At 49.7% G+C, this 18,707-nt stretch overlaps 2 protein-coding genes across 4 annotated transcripts in view; one reads left to right on the top strand and one right to left on the bottom strand.

The window, feature by feature from the left end:
* The window catches only part of LOC128338405 (solute carrier family 2, facilitated glucose transporter member 5-like), a 37,097-nt gene extending 18,525 nt beyond the window's left edge, over positions 1-18,572 (top strand). Inside the window, exon 13 of the transcript XR_008312602.1 lies at positions 18,466-18,572. The gene's annotated coding sequence lies outside the window, so the exon portion shown is untranslated. The remainder of the gene's footprint in view (positions 1-18,465) is intronic.
* CA6 (carbonic anhydrase 6) lies at positions 606-18,649 on the bottom strand. Of its 3 annotated transcripts, XM_053280775.1 has the most exons (10): positions 18,507-18,649; positions 18,218-18,415; positions 15,703-15,885; positions 9,708-9,856; positions 8,935-9,030; positions 7,584-7,650; positions 6,347-6,504; positions 5,157-5,280; positions 3,763-3,861; positions 606-2,656 (listed from the first exon to the last, which is right to left on the bottom strand). In XM_053280775.1, exons 1-10 carry the CDS (start codon positions 18,643-18,645, stop codon positions 2,043-2,045), a joined length of 1,827 nt encoding a protein of 608 aa, XP_053136750.1. In that variant the 5' UTR covers positions 18,646-18,649; the 3' UTR covers positions 606-2,042. The 3 variants fall into 3 exon arrangements, with proteins under 3 accessions (XP_053136750.1, XP_053136752.1, XP_053136751.1); XM_053280777.1 differs by lacking the exons at positions 18,218-18,415; positions 18,507-18,649 and adding an exon at positions 17,777-17,846; XM_053280776.1 differs by lacking the exons at positions 18,218-18,415; positions 18,507-18,649 and adding an exon at positions 17,548-17,639.
* Positions 18,650-18,707: the final 58 nt, after the last annotated feature.

Raw genomic sequence — 18,707 nt, 5'->3', positions numbered from 1 at the left:
TTGCAGCTGCTAGAACTTGTGGTTCAACGGAAAGCAAAGACACACTCAATCATGTTATCAAAGCATTATGATACCTAAGTGGCACCCATGAATCCACACAGACATGTTTGGGCAGAGCCTAGTAGGTTGGGGCAGCCGGGATAGAGCCAGAGAAGCAGGGTGGGAGCTGGGGAATCGGATAAGTGGCCAAAGTGAATGAGCTGCAAAACACACACACCCCTTTTGTTTTTAATCCACTGGAGTTAGTTGTAACTCTATACACACACACACACACACACACATACACACACACACGGGTGTGGATGTCAAATGGGTCAGATTAACTGTAGTACATACTTGGATACGTTAGGATAAAATGTGAGATTCACCTTGTACAAATAAATACCTGGGGAACTGGTCTGTGTCCCTCCAGCTTTGTCCCCCTCGCTTGCCACTCCTATGAGCATCCCTTTAATCACAGCTTTTCTTACAGCAATCAAAACAATGCCTGCCGCCATCCAGTAGCTAAACAAACAGCCTCATGGTGGACTTCAATGCACTTTGGTGCTGTTCAGTTACCTCTAATGCTGGTGCTGCTAAAACTCAAGTCAAGAGTATGAGCAGAGTTGAATTTGGCCCAGGCTTTATTTTGATAACATGGCTGTGCCAACTCTCTGAACAAGAGTGTAAAATAATATTAAATATATAACCCCCAAACCATGTTTGTTTTCCATGGACTTTTCTGGCTCTCCACATCCTCTGAGGGCCACACAACCAGCAGTGATTTAATTCTTTTCCTCCAGTTTCCCAGCTACGGCTGGTCTAATTTAAGCCCTGTGGGTTTGCAATTATTTTGGCTTCAAAGAAAGGCTTGTTGTCTCTCGCTTTCATAAAGGGAGCAAAATGTTTAGCACAGCCAACCAATCGTAGCTCAGAGGTGTGCACGCCCCTCTATTTAAATACAGAACATGTGTCAGGATCATGTTTATACCGCGGTCTTCCAGAAATGACTGCAAACGTACACCAGGAAACACATGTGCACAACAGGGTTCATTTACAGATTTCACGAGCACGCACAAACAATGGTGCCAACACACACACACATCAGCATCTTGAGAAGTTGGCAGTTTTTGATATGAACTGCACCCATCCAGATCTGAAGCCCCATTGCCTCTTAAACATCAATGCTTACACCAGTTCCAGGGTTTACAGCACCCAAAAGCGACATGGGGTTTGAATGAGAGCCACTGGCTAAGCAAAGGGCAAATGGAATAGTTAGAGATTATGTACTACAGAGTAAAAATAACCAGATGAATTGGAACAATTTCTCATTGTCCCCATATTTGCCATGCAGGGCTAGTAGAAGGAGAATTGCACTAGCCAGACCAATCTGTCTGTCCTCTTCCATTCTACCATCACCTTGATTTTCCTTCCTATCTTCTAGGAAAGAAAATGAGAGTTCACACAAACCATTTCTGTGCAGAGAAATCACACCACACATCAAATATGTATTGTGGTGTTATTAGATTATTGTGTTGTTATGAAAGTATCCACACGTTTTTACTTATTTTAGACAGTTGTCTACGATCACCTGCTACAAACATCTCATGGCATTTAACACATTACAAAAGGGAGAAGACATTTGGAAATTGCATTTTGCATTGCCCTCATATTTTCCATGCACAGCTAGGGGAGGGAGATCTACCATCCCGATCTGTCTTTTCCATTCTGCCGTCCAGCAAAATGGAGAAGAAAGAGTGTCTTCTCTTTTCTCTCCCCCCCGCCGCCCCCAGTTGTGTGTACGTCCGTTCCACTACACGCCAATAAACGCAGAAGCACTACAGGGAGTGCTTACCTTGTGGTGAGATTTCCCTGTAATAAGAAGACTGGGTAAAAGCCACCCACAGCTCTGGCACATCGTTTTGGGATTACATATATACACTTTTAGCAGGGGAGAAGCAGCCGCCTGTAATCTGCATAGCAAGAAGAAGAACGAATACTAATTTGTACCAATCCATGCTTTCCCCAGCATGGATGGAAGTGACTTTGTTAAAACATGCACATCAACCACAGCTGCTGTCCACATCCACAGTCACTCCCCCCGACAACGTCATCGGTGTCCTTCCCCAGGCGATGACGTTCCCCTTCCGCCCACCGTGCCTGCAAAGTGAGAGTTCCCGGATATCATGGTGCTCAAGGACGTGGTTCCAAAGATTCACGTGGCTCATCCGGCCTGAAAATCCATTGATGAAGACATCCAGCAAGGAATTCTTCTCCTTTCCGAGAATGATGGTCCCGCCACTCTGAATCGCGTAGCCCTTTTGGAAGTTCTTGGCCGTGCCCTCTGCTCCATTGATCCACAAATGAACGGTCCCAGAGAGGGAAGCCCACGTCACGCAGTGGTGGACCCAATCTTCGGACTTGTGGCGCAAGGCAAATTGCACATGCTGCCCACCAACCCACACACCCACTTCCAAGCCCACTGTGACCACCAGTTCTTTGTCCTTGCTCAGGGTGGAATAGAAGAGGACAGTTTGGCTGCCTCGGTTAAGGTTCTGGACCCAGAAACAGAGGGTGAAGGCATGCAGCTTCATGACCTCCAAGGGGAGGACCTGAGCATAGCTCGCCACATTTTCTGGGGGGAAGAAAAATGCCTGGAACGTGTCCGGACTGCCACCTGGAACAACCAATCAGAAATCCTCATGCATGGGCTGTGCTTTGCCAACCTGACATTTAGAAACCTTGCACTTCCATCAGGCCAGAATACCTGTTCTTTACATGAAGTTGGTTCACACGATCCTAATTAGGGTAGGACAAGCGTCCTACCCAAGGCTCTGGGATTGTGCACACTCCTGTTCTGCGATAGTGTGCTCGTAAAAGGCAAGGTAGGAGGCAGGGGAGGTGATCGGGTGCAAAGCTGCCACTAGGCAGGAGGGCTTTTCCTCCTACCTTGTAGGACAAAGCCCTCTACCCGGTGGGAGCCTCACAGATAATCACTTCCCCTGACTCCTTCCTTGCTCTTTATGAGCACACAATCACAACATATACTTCCTAACTGTAAGAGCTGTGAGGCAGTGGAACAGCCTCCCACATGCTGTGGTGGGCTCTCTTTCACTGGAATTTTCATACAGGCATCTTTGAGGGATGCCATAGATGTTTCTGGTACTGAGCATAGGGCTGGACGAGAAGACCTCCAAGCCTCCTTCCATTTCTTAAAATCCGATGCTTCTATACATGCACCATCTTAAAGCAAAGTGCGTATTTCCTGTGCAGATTTATACTACAATCCTACGCCTGCTTATTCAGAAGGAAGCCTCACTGAGTTCAATGACTCAGATAAGTGGGTATGCCATCTTAATTGGTTGCAGCTAGTTTGATGAATTAAGATTTCTTTCATCAGGTGATCACCCTAGTGAACATGCCCCGAGAAAAACAGAGAAGGTAGGACAAGAGAAAGAAAGAAAGAAAGAAAGAAAGAAAGAAAGAAAGAAAGAAAGAAAGAAAGAAAGAAAGAGGCACACATATATGTTAAAAATTAAACCGGGCCTCATGTGACAGCTTGGGGTTAAAGGTAGGTCCCAAGTCTGAAAAGGCAGATGAATATTGCTCCTAGACTACAGTGCTTAATCTCTGCTAGGAATCATTCCACTCTGTGCTGGCGAACTCTGGCCTTTCTGTTCCCGCCTCTGTAGCGAGAGTGCTCCTGGCCTTGGCACGGCTAAGTTCCTTGGCTGAGTATACAGTTTTCTCGGAAACGAAAGAAGCAGGGCTTCGGATTCTTACCAGGCTTCCTCAGAGCGTCCAGAAGATGCTGCTTCATTTCCTGGAGCTGGGCTCGTATTTCGTCAAGTTTCAAAGTGAGGGTCTCTGGATGGCAGGGTTCTAGAGCAATGAGTGTCCACACAGATTAGTCTGGCTCCTGTCCTTGCTTTCTCTGCAGAGCAGTGGCAGCTGAAGACTTCTGTGTGTGCCTGAGGAGGGCGCCCAATGAGCACGCCCCTGGCATGCACCCTCCTCCTCCTCCTCCTCCTCCTCCTCCTCCTCCTCCTCTTCCTCTCTCTCTTTTACATGGGAGGCAGGAGGGATATCCTGCTGCCTCACTTGACACCCCAATTATCTGTTGCCTGAGGCAACTGCCTCGCCTCGCCTCATGAACGGAGCAGCTGTGCATTCGATGCTGGCACAGTGTCGGAAGCAGAACTCACAGGTCCCTGCCCCAAACATGTGACAATTAGAGGACTCTGGATCTAGTACATGAGTTGGCTGGGGTGCTGAAGTGCAACCCTGCTATCACCTCTTTTCCATCTCTAGTCGGTAAGTAAAGGTAAAGTTGTGCTGTCGAGTCGGTGTCGACTCGTGGCGACCACAGAGCCCTGTGGTTTTCTTTTGGTAGAATGCAGGAGGGGTTGACCATTGTCTCCTCTCACGCAGTATGAGATGATGCCTTTCAGCAGCTTCCTATATCGCTGCTGCCCGATAGAGGTGTTTCCCGTAGTCTGGGAAACATACCAGCGGGGATTCGAACCGGCAACCTCTTGCTAGGCAAGTTACTTCCCCACTGCGCCCTTAGGTGGCTGAGGGGGGTAGATAGGCATTGCCAAAAATCACTATGAGCATTTGTCTCCTGAGATGGTATCGAAGCCCAACATTTGTAGGCCCGGCTCATTGACTAATCAGAGCAAGACCATAGTCCGTTCCAAACTAGAGCCCTTTAGTGCCCTGTTTTGGAGGCAGAGTCTCTTTCCAGGCCTTGTTCTCCTCCCAATTGGAAGTAAAATTAAAAGGCTGGCTCGATGCACTGCTTAATATAGTGCTCGATTATCCAGCAGTGGGACAGCTACCTTCTGCCTCTACAGCGTGTGGCTACGGATACTTTGCCCCTTGGATGAATGGCATAACTGGAACGCCATAGATCTGTTTCAGTGAGGGTATGTTTCCATGAGCATACATCACGCGGCTTCGCTTTTAGCTTTGAACCCTTCCCAGTTTTCCACCACCTCTGTCACCGTCACTCTCGGGGTCAAAATATTCCCTGGCAGCAAGCACCTCTGGCCTATTTCTGCCTCCTTGGTGTGGAAGCGCAGCGTTACTCGAGAGGCCGGCCTATGTTGTCATAACAAACAGTGGCGTGGGTGGGACGGACGTGGCCTTCTACGTGCTAAGCCCCGGGCCCGTACCTGTGGCAGGCTTGGCTTTGAAAGACGATGCGACCACCCTGTCATTGAGGGGCTGTGCGCGGCGGTAATCGTTACGCAGGGTGGCGTTCTGCCAGTCCAGGAGGGCATTCTCCAACAGGTTGATCTACAAGCAAGGAGTCACGACTTTTAATCATTAGGAAGACATTGGATTTCTCTGGTTTTGCAGCCTCCTCGGGGGCCCAGATGCCGTTGGACTACAACTCCTATCATCCCCTGCCACAGGGGTGATGGGGCTTAGGGCTTAGGAAGTTGTCTTATGCCAAGTCAGACCAATGGTCCATCTAGCTCAGCACAGCATTGTCTACACTGACTGGCAGCGGCTCTCCAAAGTTTCAAGCGGGAGTCTCTCCCCGCTCTACCTGGAGATGCTGCCAGAGAGAGAACCTCGGACCTTCTGCATGCAAGGAGATATTTTTTTTTTAATTTTACATTTATATCCTGCTCTTTCTCCATGGAGCCCAGAGCGGTATACATGGTTGTTTCTTCTCACAACAATCCTGTGAGGTAGCTTAGGCTGAGAGAGAAGTGACTGGCCCAGAAGTCACCCAGTGAGTTTCATGGCTGAACGGGGATTTGAACTCGGGTCTCCCCAGTCTTAGTCCAACACTCTAATCACTACACCACCCTGAGATATGGCCACATCCCCCAAGGGGAATTTCTTACAGCACTCACATGTAGTCACACGCCCAAATGCAAACCAAGGCAGACCTTGCTTAGCAAAAAGGACAAATCCTGTTCACTACCACAGGACCAGCTCTTCTCCTGGAGTTTTTGACCAACAGCATCTGGGGACTGGGGAATCCCTGCCTCGCATTATTAAGGGTAAAGTGTGCCATCGAGTCGGTGTCGACTTCGGGTGACCACATACCAGTGGGGATTCGAACCGGCAACCTCTGGCTTGCTAGTCAAGTCATTTCCCCGCTGCGCCACGAGGTGGCTCTCGCATTTATTACTCCTGCCATTATGGTGGCACTTTGCATATTTTGAGAGCAGTAGCCCACTGGCAGCCTGCAAGACAGATGTGGCAAGTTTGTGTGTAAGACACACTGCAACACCGTTTGGTGGAATGTACCAACCAATTGTTTCCCCAGGAGCTATTACTACCATCCAAGACTGAGGAGCAGATGCAAAAAGAGCAGAAAGCAAAGGCGAAAGAAAGACTTTCTTACCTGCGCGTGGGACAACGTGATGGGTGAGTCAAAGATCGTCCAGATCACGTTCTCGGTGCACGGGGGTGTCGTCAAGGAGCCGTTATATCTGTAGAAATGTGCAAGGTTTTCGGGCAACATGGACAGGACGTCGAGGGTGCCAAGTTCGATGTGCTGCCCTTAAAAACAAGACCGAGCCTTTGGACCGTGTTCAAAGCGGACATTATGTTGTTGCAGTCCTTATAATGAACTTGTGACGCTACAGATGGTGGGTGGGTGGGTGCTGGTCTTGTGGTGAAGTAAAGTAAAGTTGGGCTGTCGACTCGGTGTCGACTTGTGGCGACCACAAAGCCCTGTGGTTGTCTTTGGTAGAATACTGGAGGGGTTTACCATTGCCTCCTCCCGCGCAGTATAAGATGATGCCTTTCAGCATCTTCCTATATCACTGCTGCATGATATAGGTGTTTCCCAGAGTCTTGGAAACATACCAGCCGGGATTCGAACCAGCAACTTCTTGCTCTCTAGGCAAGTTACATCCCCACTGTGCCATTAGGTGACAGAAAGCATGAAAGGTCCCCTTTGCTAAGCAGGGTCCCCTCTGGTTTGCATTTGAATTGGAGACTACATGGGGGCACTGTAAGCTATTCCCCTCACGGGACAGGGCTGCTCTGGGAAGAGCATCTGCTTGCTTGCATGCGGAAGGTTCCAAGTTCCCTCCCTGGCAGCATCTCTAGGTAGGGCTGGGAGAGGCAGCCTTGGAGAAGCTGCTGCCAGCCTGGGTAGCCAATACTGCACTTAGCTAGATGGACCAGTGGCCTGACTCAGAATATGGCAGCTTCCTATATTCCTGAGAAGAATGCACGTGGCTAAGGGAGACCAAAAAATAAGGTCTTTTTCCATGCAGGACAATTGCTACGAGGCGATTTGCATGGTGTCAGGCCTCGAAAGGAGCTTTATTTACAATGCACATCCAATGCTAAGCACTGTGCGATTACAAGCACAGGGAAAACCACAATTTTTGTTTGGTTGGTATACCTATAGATCTGAGGCCTCTCCAGAGTCAGATCTTTGCTCCATCTGGCTTATTGTGGTCTACTCTGATTGGCAAGAGCTCCCCAGGGTTGCAGACCGAGAAAGGTCTTCCTCAGCCCCACCTGGATACGCTGCCAGGGGCCAAACTTGAGATCTTCCGCAAGCAAAACCAAGGAAAGCGCCTGCTAAGACTTTTAAGTGGGATCTCTCGTCTCGCAAACGTTACCTGCATACTTGATCTTTGCCAAGTTAGAAATGAAATCACTGTAGTAGGTATTTTCCAAATTACCACCCTGGAAGAGAAAAGCCAGAACTGAAGCAGGAAAGGAATGTCAGGAGGAGAAATACCTGCACTTTCTCCTGTTTGCTTGCTTGCTTGCTTGCTTGCTTGCTTGCTTGCTCTCTCTCTCTCTCTCTCTCTCTCTCTCTCACACACACACACACACACACACACAGTCACTAGTCCAACAAGCACTCGCTTTCTTTTCCCTCACCCCCCTTTAGGGTTGCCAGCTTTCCTGGATTGGAGTCTCCAGAAATCACCCTCCATCCTCCAGGTGACTCTTGAAGACAATCCTGGAGATTGTAATGGCTAGATGTGTTGAAAAATATTGGGGGAAATACTGAAAGGGGCAGAGGTGCACCTAGGTAATTCTGGAGCCTGGACCTAAAGGCCTTTGGAGCCCCCCACCACCTTTGCTGGAGTCCCCCCCCCCACCAGCTGCAAGTTAAGCATCATCCCCCTATTCTCATCCCACGTATTTCTTTCCCTACTCCCTGCTCTGTCTCTAAAGCACTCGGCACAGGTCTTAACCACACCACCCAGGACAGACCAAAGAAAATTTGGAGGCTCCAGGGGATGTGGAGGCCCTGGACTTTGGCCCCGAAGTCCAGGGGTAAGAATACCACTGGAATGTGGGGCGGGGGGGGGTGGCCCTCCAGAAATACTGCAGCCAGAGCTGGTTGGCAACCCGGCGTCTTGTTGCTAATAAGTTGTACATTTTGCCCTCATAGGGAAAATAACTGACCAGCCTTCACATGGTGCCCCTTTCCCGTTTGCCATTCCTTTGGTGCCCTCTAGTGTCTGTTTCATCTAGTGTCTCATCTCTAGTGTCTGTTTCATCTAGTGTCTGTTTCATATAGCTGTTGTCTGCTCAGCAGTTTCTGTTGCCCTGCCTGGCCTCACCATCCTCCACCACGACTGGGTCTGCTCCACCCACCTGCCCCTTCTCCTGGGGTGTGTGTGTGTGTGTGTGTGTGTGTGTGTGTGTGTGTGCTGAGGGCTGTGTGCAGCTAGTTTGGGTGCAGACAGGGGGGGGTGCCCTCTGAAAGGTCTAGGTCCAGGCTCCAAAATTACCTAGGTGCACCTCTGTGTAGGGGTCCCAGCTGTTTGCCCCATTTATGTTCCACTTTATGGTAAACAGATGAAATATTACAATCCCTCCCCGCCCCCCCCGCCCCCCGGCACAATACATTTGGGTGCTTTCACATCCAAAGGAAACAAAATCTCTAGTTACATTTCCCCCGAGAATTCTCACGACTGAGAATCACCACACCAATTACCATCTGCCACTTACCACATACAGAAAAGCCAAGACTGCCAGCCCGTTCGGTTTATCCTTTGCCTCTTCGAAGCTTGCATAGCTGGCTGAGTTGTAATGGACAATGTGTAGCTGTAAGGAGGAACAAGGCGGCAGAGGGGGTGAAAACGCAGGCTTTGATAGGGTGGGTTTGCACTTTTTGTGGACTGAAATGCCATAAAACACATTTCCTGGAAACTATGCAGATGCACTGTGTGAAGATTCGAGCTCATATGAACATAGGTATGAGCTTATACCGAGTCAGATCTTAGATACAATGCAGAGAAGATGTTCTACCACTGATCTATGCATGTGCCTGAGAAACATCTGATGCTGCCTACTGAGTCAGACTCTTGGTCCATCTGACTCAGTATTGTCTACCCTGACTGGCAGTGGCTCTCCAAGCTTTCAGGCAGCAGTCTCTCTCAGCCCTACCTGGAGAAGCTGCCAGGGGTTGAACCCCAGACCTTCTGCATGCCAAGCAGATCCCTTCCACTGAGCAATGGACCCATTCATTCATTCATTCATTCGATTTATATACCGCCCATCCAAAATGGCTCAGGGCGGTTTACAACAGGATAAAAACAATTAAAACAATGAAAACCAACACTATAAAAACAGAATAAAACCAATTAAACATGCAAACAGCTAAAAACCCAGGAAAACCATCTAAAACAATTTAAAACAGTTCCATACACTGTTTACTCGAGGATCAGAAATTCCCTTTGGTTTTCCAGGCTCAACTTTCCCAAGGGAGGAAGGCTGCATACCTCAGCAATGTACCGCATCCCGTCCAAGGTGTGCTCAGAGCCGCTGGTCTCCAGATCTAGTCCTCCCCAATGGAAGTGGAACTGGACAGCGGTGAAGGTCCCAGGAAGCCCTTGGGTGATTTGCATGGTGGGAGGTAAGTTTATCTGGACTGGAAGGCAGAGTGAGAACAGGGAGTGAAGTCACCCTAAAATCAACAGCATGGCCATAATTGCAGCCACTTAGCAACCTTGCTCTTGTTGTTTCGCTAATTAACTCAGTTTTTTCCGTATTTGCAAATATGAACTAGACCAATAACCGCTTGAGGCCAGCATTCAGAGACACAAACTGTTATCTACCTAATCAGGTATCTTCATAGCCATATTTTTATTGTCTCAGTCTCCAAACATGACAACCAGGCATCATAACATTTACAGGATTCTTGTACAGGAGTGGCAACTCCTGTTACTTCCCCCTCACCACTGCCAAAAACATAAAAACATAAAAACATAAGAAAGCCCTGCTGGATCAGGCCAAAGGTGCTCCATCCAAAGGATCCAGCATTTTACCTGATGCAGTGGAAGGTGCATCTGGGAAACCCACAAAAATGCGTCTTGTCAATATTTTATCCCTGACAAGTTTTCCTCAGAGCAATTGGAATGTTCGTGAACATTCCATGATGTCACAGGAGCTCAGCCAATGGCAAGAGCAGGGGAGGAGCTAGGGGCAAGCACCGGCTGGTTATATATAAAACATTATAAAATATGTCTCTTTGACAAATCCAAGAATTACTTGAGCATGGGTATTTTAAAGAGAGCTTGGAGGAGTAATATTTCCTTATTTGCTGATAGATGACTGCATTTGCCAGCCTGTAATATAATATTAACACGGCCATTATTTCAGGAGCCGTACATCAGTTGCAGACAGAGAGAGAGAGTGTGTGTCCCATCCTTGCTATAAAACATCCTGCCCGCTGATAAAAAGAACATTTCATTCCTATGAAAGAAACACTAGAAGATGTGCTTCCTTGTCTTCTGTTTTTGGGTAGACAAAGACAGGTGCTGTTGTTCAAAAAGCTCTCTGCTGGGCAGGCAGGTTGAAAACATGTTTCTTTACAGCTCGAACCTTGAAACACCAAACCAAAATAACCCCAGAAACCCAGTCTGCAATAGGCCCTAATTATATAGATATGAAATACTATTTAATGGTGTGAGGATGCCATGATATTTTGTCTCATAATTAGGCATGTTTACTCACTAAAATAATTCCGTACAGACCATAAATACCAGAGAAAAAGAGTCTGGGGGCATCGGGCGGAAGCCACATAGTATTGCAAAGGGATTCGAAGGCCATGGGGCCAAAATCTCCAGCTGGGAAGAAGGATCTTTTACAACCAACCTTGACCTCCACAACCAGATCTCCAGTCAGCCTTCTGCATGCAAAGGCTAATTGGAGATGTGGATGTCCACATCCTTAAAAAAATGTATGTGTGTGTGTGGGGGGGATGCTGCCCCTTTAGACGAGGTTTGGGAGTGGACTAGAGAACTGCAAAGCAAGGGAAGAAGAGGGGAGCTGGTCTGGTGGTAGCCAGCATGACTTGTCCCCTTAGCTAAGCAGGGTCTGCCCTGGTTGCATATGAATGGGAGACTAGAAGGTAAGATATTCCCCTTAGGGGGATGGAGCCGCTCTGGGAAGAGCACCTAAGTTCCAAGTTCCCTCCCTGGCAGCATCTCCAAGATAGGGCTGAGAGAGACTCCTGCCTGCCGCCTTGGAGAAGCTGCTGCCAGTCTGTGTAGACAATAGTGAGCTAGATAGACCAGGGGTCTGACTCAGTATATGGCAGCTTCCTAGGTTCCTATGAGGCACAAGAGAGATATTGAAGCACTGTTACTATCCCCATTCCAGAGAGAGAGAGAGAGAGAGAGAGAGAGAGAGATTAGTTGTTGTGGGAGTGACAGGTTTTTCTATGTCCTGAAGAAGATAGCCAGCACTAGGGGAAGGCCCTCGGCCCTTCTTCCTGATTAAAACCCGGTTTAGGCTAACTGGCAATAATTACAGTGTTAATGAGATCACATGAAAACACACAAATACATGCTCAGAGCCCCTGGCGGGCGGGTAGGTGGGGGGGACACACACACAACAAAACCCGACTAATTTGCAGAGAGCGAGGCTGAGAAGACTGCTGTGCAGAAACCTCTTAATGAGAGGCTGGCTATACATCGCAGCGTATAATTAGCAGGTGGCCTGAAACCATTATCTTTCTGGGCAATACAATGAGAGATTCTTTCCCCCTGGAGCCAGTTTGTCTCAGTGCTCCAGCATTTCCCCGGCCTCTGTCAGCAGCCCAGAGTCCTCAGGTATGTTCAGGGAAATGGAAAGAGCTGGACAGGTCATGCCATTCTTCACTGGGCAAAGGGGCGCCCCTCAAAGTGGTGATTCTCTTTATATTAAGCATGGGGGAGAACTACCGGCCTTGTCCAGCCCCAACACAGCATCCCTCCAGTGGCTGTTGCTGGGGTCTATCTTGTGTTTCCTTTTACACTGTAAGCCCTTTGGGGACAAGGAACTTTCCTTTCCTTTTTTTGTGTACATTGCTTTGGGAACTTCCTGTTAAAAAGCAGTAGCCATCAAGTCAGCGTGGTGTAGTGGTTAGAGTGCTGGACTGGGAGCAGGAAGACCCGAGTTCAAATCCACATTCAGCCATTAAACTCACTGGGTGACTCTGGGCCAGTCACTTCTCTCTCAGCCTAACCTACTTCACAGGGTTGTTGTGAGGAGAAACTTAAGTATGTAGTACACCACTCTGGGCTCCTCGGAGGAAGAGCGGGTTATAAAACATGTAAATTATAAATAATAATAATAATTAAGATCGTACAGTACACAGTGCTTACATATTCAGCCATCCAAATGCAAACCAAGGCAACGACAAGACCCGGGTTTTCTCCCCTCCTATTCGTAGGCCAGCCACCTAATGGCACAGCGGGGAAGTAACTTGCCTAGGGAGCCAAAGGTTGTTGGTTCGAATCCCCACTGGCATGTTTCCCAGACTATGGGAAACACCTCTATTGGGCAGCAGTGATATAGGCAGATGCTGAAAGGCATCATTTCATACTGTGCGGGAGATGGCAATGGGAAACCTCTCCCGACTTAGTAGCAAAATTTAGAAACTAAGTAGTAGTAACTAATTAGTTTTCTAAGTAGTAAAACTTTAGAAAATTTGCAAACTCCTCTAAATGCTTGGATTTGTGTTAGTTTCTTAACATATTAAAAAGTAACCAATCCATTTTAGCATAAGCTTTTGTGGACATAGTAGGGTCACACCAACCCTCCAGGAATCCTCATCCACCCCCCTGTGACTCTTGGAAGGAACCCGGGAGATTTTAATAACTTGATAATATGCAAAAGGGCCAAGGAAGCTTATGTTATGCTAAAGCACTTTGGTTAGCCTTTAGAGTGGCACCACCTTCTTTGTTCTCTCTGCTAGCTGCCTGCTGAAAGTTCTTAGCATACTTTGTCCCTGCTGGCCAGGGATTCCATTGTAAGTCTGAAGTCTGGTTAATAGCCCTGGATGGTCCATCCATTGATAAGGAGATGGTTTCTGAACAGCTGGGGGTCTCTCTGGAGTGTTTTGAAGAGAGAGCCCTCAGAGCTTGGAGAATGCAAGACCTTTTCAGCTGAGAAAGGGGCAGAGGGGTCTGTGTGTTTTGCTCATAATTCTGACTTCTGATTTCTTTGAGAGTTGTTTCTTTTTTCCATGATCAGAAAGCAGACAGTCTTGACCCTGGGGGAAATGGCGTCGGGATTCCCTGCGTACCTCTTGACATTGGCAACAGCGTTGAGCAGAGGAAGCAGCCTTATACCAAATCCAACCCAAGGTCCTGCTCCCTCAGGACTGTCAGCTCTGACTGGCAGCGGCTCTCCAAGGTTTCAGGCAGAAGTCTCTCTCAGCCCTACCTGGAGATGCTGCCAGGGATGGAACCTGGGACCTTCTGCATGCAAAGCAGACGTTTTACCACGGAGCTACAGATCTCCCCTATATATGAAGCTGCTTCCTACTGAGTCAGACCCTTGGTCCATCAAGCTCAGTATTGTCTGCTCTGACTGGCAGCGGCTCTCCAAGGTTCCGGGCAGTAGTCTCTCCCAGCCCTACCTGGAGATGCTGTCAGGGATTGAACCGGGGGGGCCTTCTGCATGCTAAGAAGATGCTCTGCCACTGAGCTATACTAAGCTACGGAAAGCTAGCACAAATACATAGGAAGTGGCCTTATACCACGTCAATCCATTGGTCCATCCAGCTCAGTATGGTCTATTAAAGTGGTTTTCCGAGGTTTGAGGGAGATTCACAGCCCTACCTGGAGATGCCACCAGGGCTCAGCTCTTCCACTAAGCTATGGCCCCATTTGTACAACTCCTGTGCTTTTTAAAAAGCGCTTCCCATGTTATATGAGCATGTTGGAAAAGACAGCATAAGCGAGTTAAATATTGCCTACCCCCCTCCTTTCTGCATAATGTATTGTCAGAAAGAATTTCTAGCAATATCCCTGTGCTGCACTGGAAGAATTAACCAGTATATAACATTGGATCTGTCCTTTTGTCCTTATTTTTTAATGTCTCATGCAGAAACACAAACAGCTCCTGCTTTCTCGATTGTATACATGCTGCTGACTGGATTTCCCGCCTCTAGTTTGAGGAAATCAGCACAAAATTAGCAGAATAGAATTTAAAAAAAAAAAAAACTCCCCACAAACTGATGACAAAGCAGGAAGTTGAAATAAACGCGATCAGGGGAGGTGGCTTGCTCAATTTTTTAAAAAGGGGAAACTTACATGGATTGCAAAGAGCATTTAGCTGAAAAAGTGAAAAACTGACAGCTACCAGTGTTTGGGAGATGATGTAGAGCTGATATAATGCAGGGCACTGAGGGTTGCACCAAGGTTAAAACCGTGGTTACCTTTAGCCAGAGTTTTCATCCAGCTTCTAACCCCGGTTCAAACAGGTTCAAGACTAACCATGGTTAGTGTTAACCTTGGTGCAGAAGTAATGCTATTACCACAATGGAAGGAAGAGGGTGATTTAATTGAGCTAGAGGAAGAGGAAGTGGAAGATTGCAAGGGTGTGAGGTTTTCCTGATCCTGTAACCACGGTTAAGAGGCTGGGAATGTAACCTCCACACTGGGCATTGGTGGCCTTCAGCAAGCCAATACCTTTCATTCTCAGCGCCACAGCTGCAATATAGGAATAAAAACACCAGGTTGTTGTGATTGAAATACCAGGTTGTTGTAATTGAGAACGGATGAGAAGGGCTTGTTTAGAAAACTAATATAGATGATAAATATAAACAACAGATTCCCTGATTTATATAATCCTGTCTATTCCTGCCTGCTGGAATATTCCTTTCTCCCCTTCCTGTATACTCTTCCCCATGCTGATTTGTAGATTGTAAGCCCCTTGGGGCAGAGACCTGTTGTCCTTTGTTAACGCCATGCACAGTGATAGCAGTAGTCAGAGACAGACACAGATAGATCCTAGCAATCCATACATATAATATTCACATGCCTATATTGGCCTTCAGGGCTTGTAGGCCAGTGCTTCCCAAGCTCGGTTCCTCCAGATGTTGCTGAACTACAACTCCCAGCAGCCCCAGCCTCAATAAAGTGTAACCGGTGATGCTGGCAGTTGTAGCTCAGCAACATCTGGAGGACCCCAGGGTGGGAGCCACTGATCTAACAAGGAGCTCCTGAAGTTGCCCCAAGATCTGATTTATTGCACTGGGGTGCACCGCACTGCCCCCCCCCACGGTTGCAGCGCCCCAACTCCCATCGCCCTGGACTACTGGTGGCCACTGTGGCTGGGAATGATGGGAGCTGTAGTCCAAGGTCGGCTGGAAGGCTGAATCTTGCATTATAGGTTTGAGGACTGAATTAAAGAATTGACACCATGTCAGGTCCCGGTCGGCAGATGTGTGGATCATGGGCAGGGGGCAGGGATGTCCCACCGCCGCGCACCGCCCAAACTCACCTGAGTGTCCGTTGTTGGTCATGGTGAAATGTCCTCGTAGGGGCCCGCCGTAGCCCTCTAGTCGCAGCGATTCCAGGTCCGGGGTGTATCTGACGTTCCTCTTCTGAATATCGATGGGAGACTGGTGCCTCCCCAGGCAGTCCGCAAAGTGTCTCCCCCAGTGCTCTTCATCCAGATCTCCTTCTGTCAGGCCGGAGAGAAGGCGAAGGACAGGCTGTCAGGCGGGGCCGGCCTGGCCATGAAGCAACGGGAAGCTGTTGCTTTTGGGCAGCACCTTCCAAAGCCGGCCGGCCGGGGGGGGGGGAGGACACCCCTGCCTGGCCCTGCCGCTGGCTTCCTGCTCAGAAGCTGTGCTGCCGACTTTCTGTGGCCCACAGCTATGGACACAGGAAGCAGCCTTCTGCTGGAGCTGGTCTTGTGGCAGCAAGCGGGCATGGCCCCCTTTGCTAAGCAGGGTGTGCCCCGGTTTGCATTTGAGTGGGAGACGACGTGGGTGAGCACTGGAGGATATATTCCCCTCAGGGGATGGAGCCGCTCTGGGAAGTGCCTGTGCGTGCTGGCATGCCGAATGTTCCAGATTCCCCCCCCCCGGCATCTCCAGGGCCAGCTCCCCACCCGTTTCCAGCTCTCCCAAGGCGTATTTCTGGACGCTGCTTCTGAACTTTGGAACACCAAACTTCTGAATACCAGCGTGATTGCTGCTCTTTTATGAATCAGTTTATGGACTGCTGGGCAGGTTTAAGCTTCCGTGACATCACAGCAGTTCAGCCAATGGCCTCAGGGATGCCTGGAGACAACAGCCAATGGTGGTTGTGGGGAGGAGTCTAACAGGGACTTGCTGCCCCTCTGTTCTATCATGCCCAAGTCACCAAAGCTCTGCTGCAGCCGTTCGATAGCCCTCCTTGTCTTTCTCGCTGTCTCTCTCCCCTTGATATTTTTAGCCCTTTGCGGCTCGCTAGGCAGAACCACCAAGGCCACCTGTCAGACCTCCCATCCTTTTGCAATCAATACAGATCCCCCCTCCCTCGCTCTCTTATTTTTGGCAGCTCACTTCACTATTAGCAGTGAGAGTTATTGATCCTTTCCACAGTCGCCTCTTTCCAAAGGAAAGAGCAGAAACACGAGAAAAACAATCTGGGCATTTTGCTGCAGCCCCCAAAGACGAAAGATTGTGGTGGGCCGTGCTGTGGGACCAGGCTCTCTTCTTAGAGAGAGGAAGGAGTGGATTCGAGGGGAATAAATAGATATATCGACGTTTTCAGCCTGCTTTCTCCCCGGTTTTTTTTGCGGGGGGGGGAGGGAGAGAACAAACCCAAATATCTGAGGGTGTAAGCAGCCTCCCTCTTCCGTCTGCAGGCCAAACGCTCTCTCTGAAGCCAAACCCTCTAGCATAACCCGTTTCCAGAAAGAGGTGCCGGGGCTCACCCTTCGCTCTCGAGTCTGGTAGCTTCCCTGCTAATTCGGGACAGGGGGAGAGGCAGCCCGTGTGGTCTCCCATGCGCAGGGCTTGGCCCACCCGGGCCCGGTGTGAGCAGGGGCTCAGCCCCGGCCAGCTTGAGCCCTGGTGCGGGGGGCGGGGCTGGAGTCTGGCTTCGCGGGCATCCCAGTGAAGTGGCAGAGCCCTCAGGCGGCAGCTGCTAGAAGGCTCACCGGTGGCAGAGAGTGACCTGGTCTAGGCGTGTGCTGCAGGCCCCAATGGTGCCGTCCACTGTCCCACCTCAGGTGGGACATTCTGTGACCCCCTCACCACTCCCTCACCCGCAGGCCCAAATGGTACCATCCACTGTCCCACCTCAGGACCCTAGGACTTCATTCTGTCACACACACCCCTCACCTCCCCCTCACCTGCAGGCCCAAATGGTGCCGTCCACTGTCCCACCTCAGGTGGGACATTCTGTGACACCCCCTCACCCACAGGCCCAAATGGTACCATCCACTGTCCCACCTCAGGACCCTAGGACTTCATTCTGTCACACACACCCCTCACCTCCCCCTCACCTGCAGGCTCAAATGGTGCAGTCCACTCTCCCACCTCAGGACCCCAGGACTTCATTCTGTGACCCCCCCCCCTCACCTGCAGGCCCAAATGGTACAGTCCACTCTCCCACCTCAGGACCCGAGGACTTCATTCTGCGACCCCTCTCACCTCCCCCTCACCCACAGGCCCAGATGGTACAGTCCACTGTCCCACCTCCGGAGGTCTTCATTCTGCGACCCCCCCCCCTCACTTCAGGCACTCGGGAGGAAAGTCCCGCCCGCTGGACTTCCTTTCAAGCACACAACAGGTCGAAGCAGCACATAAGGCTGCAACTGGCCATCACTGGGAGGACTTCCCACTTCCAGTAGACTGGATTCCTTTCTAAGGGGACCTGTCTAGGCACTGGGCTCTGTCAGGCAGCTTCCATCCAAGCCTTCTCGCTCCCCTCGTCTGCCGAATCAGCAGGCTGTAAGCGACAGCAGGTGAGAGAAAGGGTTCAAAGCAGCCGCTACAACCCCCCCCACCACCTCTTGTTACCTTTGTATGTCCACTCCAGGACATGAGAAGAGCTCAGGTGCAGGAGGAGCAAAGGGAGAGCCCAGCTGCTAGTCCTCATGGCTGCGGCGAAGTCTGGGAATGGAGCCGAGGCACGGGATCCTCGGGTTTTCTTCTCCCAGTCCCGGAAAGAGAGTAAATAACAATTTACTCCAAGTCCAGCCCACCGGTTTGCGTTGCCTGCCGAAAAACAATAACAAATATCATCAGCCTGCTCTTTTCGTCTCCAGGCTGCCAGATGCTAAAACCTAATGCTGTCTTATCGACCCACCTGGGAGAAGCCACGAGTGCTCTAATGGGAAGGCAAGCGCAGAGAGCTGGGGAGAGAACACAAGGTCAACGGCACCGAGGCCAACGTTACGGTCTGTACCTTTCCGCTGCCCGCTCGGGCTTCTCTGGGGAGCTGGCATTGACCTGCTCTCTCGGTTATACTGGAAGTATGAATGTTTAATATTTCCCAGGATGCACCAGG

Source organism: Hemicordylus capensis, chromosome 16 (assembly GCF_027244095.1).
Source record: "Hemicordylus capensis ecotype Gifberg chromosome 16, rHemCap1.1.pri, whole genome shotgun sequence".
NCBI classification, from domain to species: Eukaryota; Metazoa; Chordata; class Lepidosauria; order Squamata; family Cordylidae; genus Hemicordylus; species Hemicordylus capensis.
Note: the sequence above shows the minus strand (reverse complement) of the source record. Positions and strands in the feature narration are given on the sequence as shown.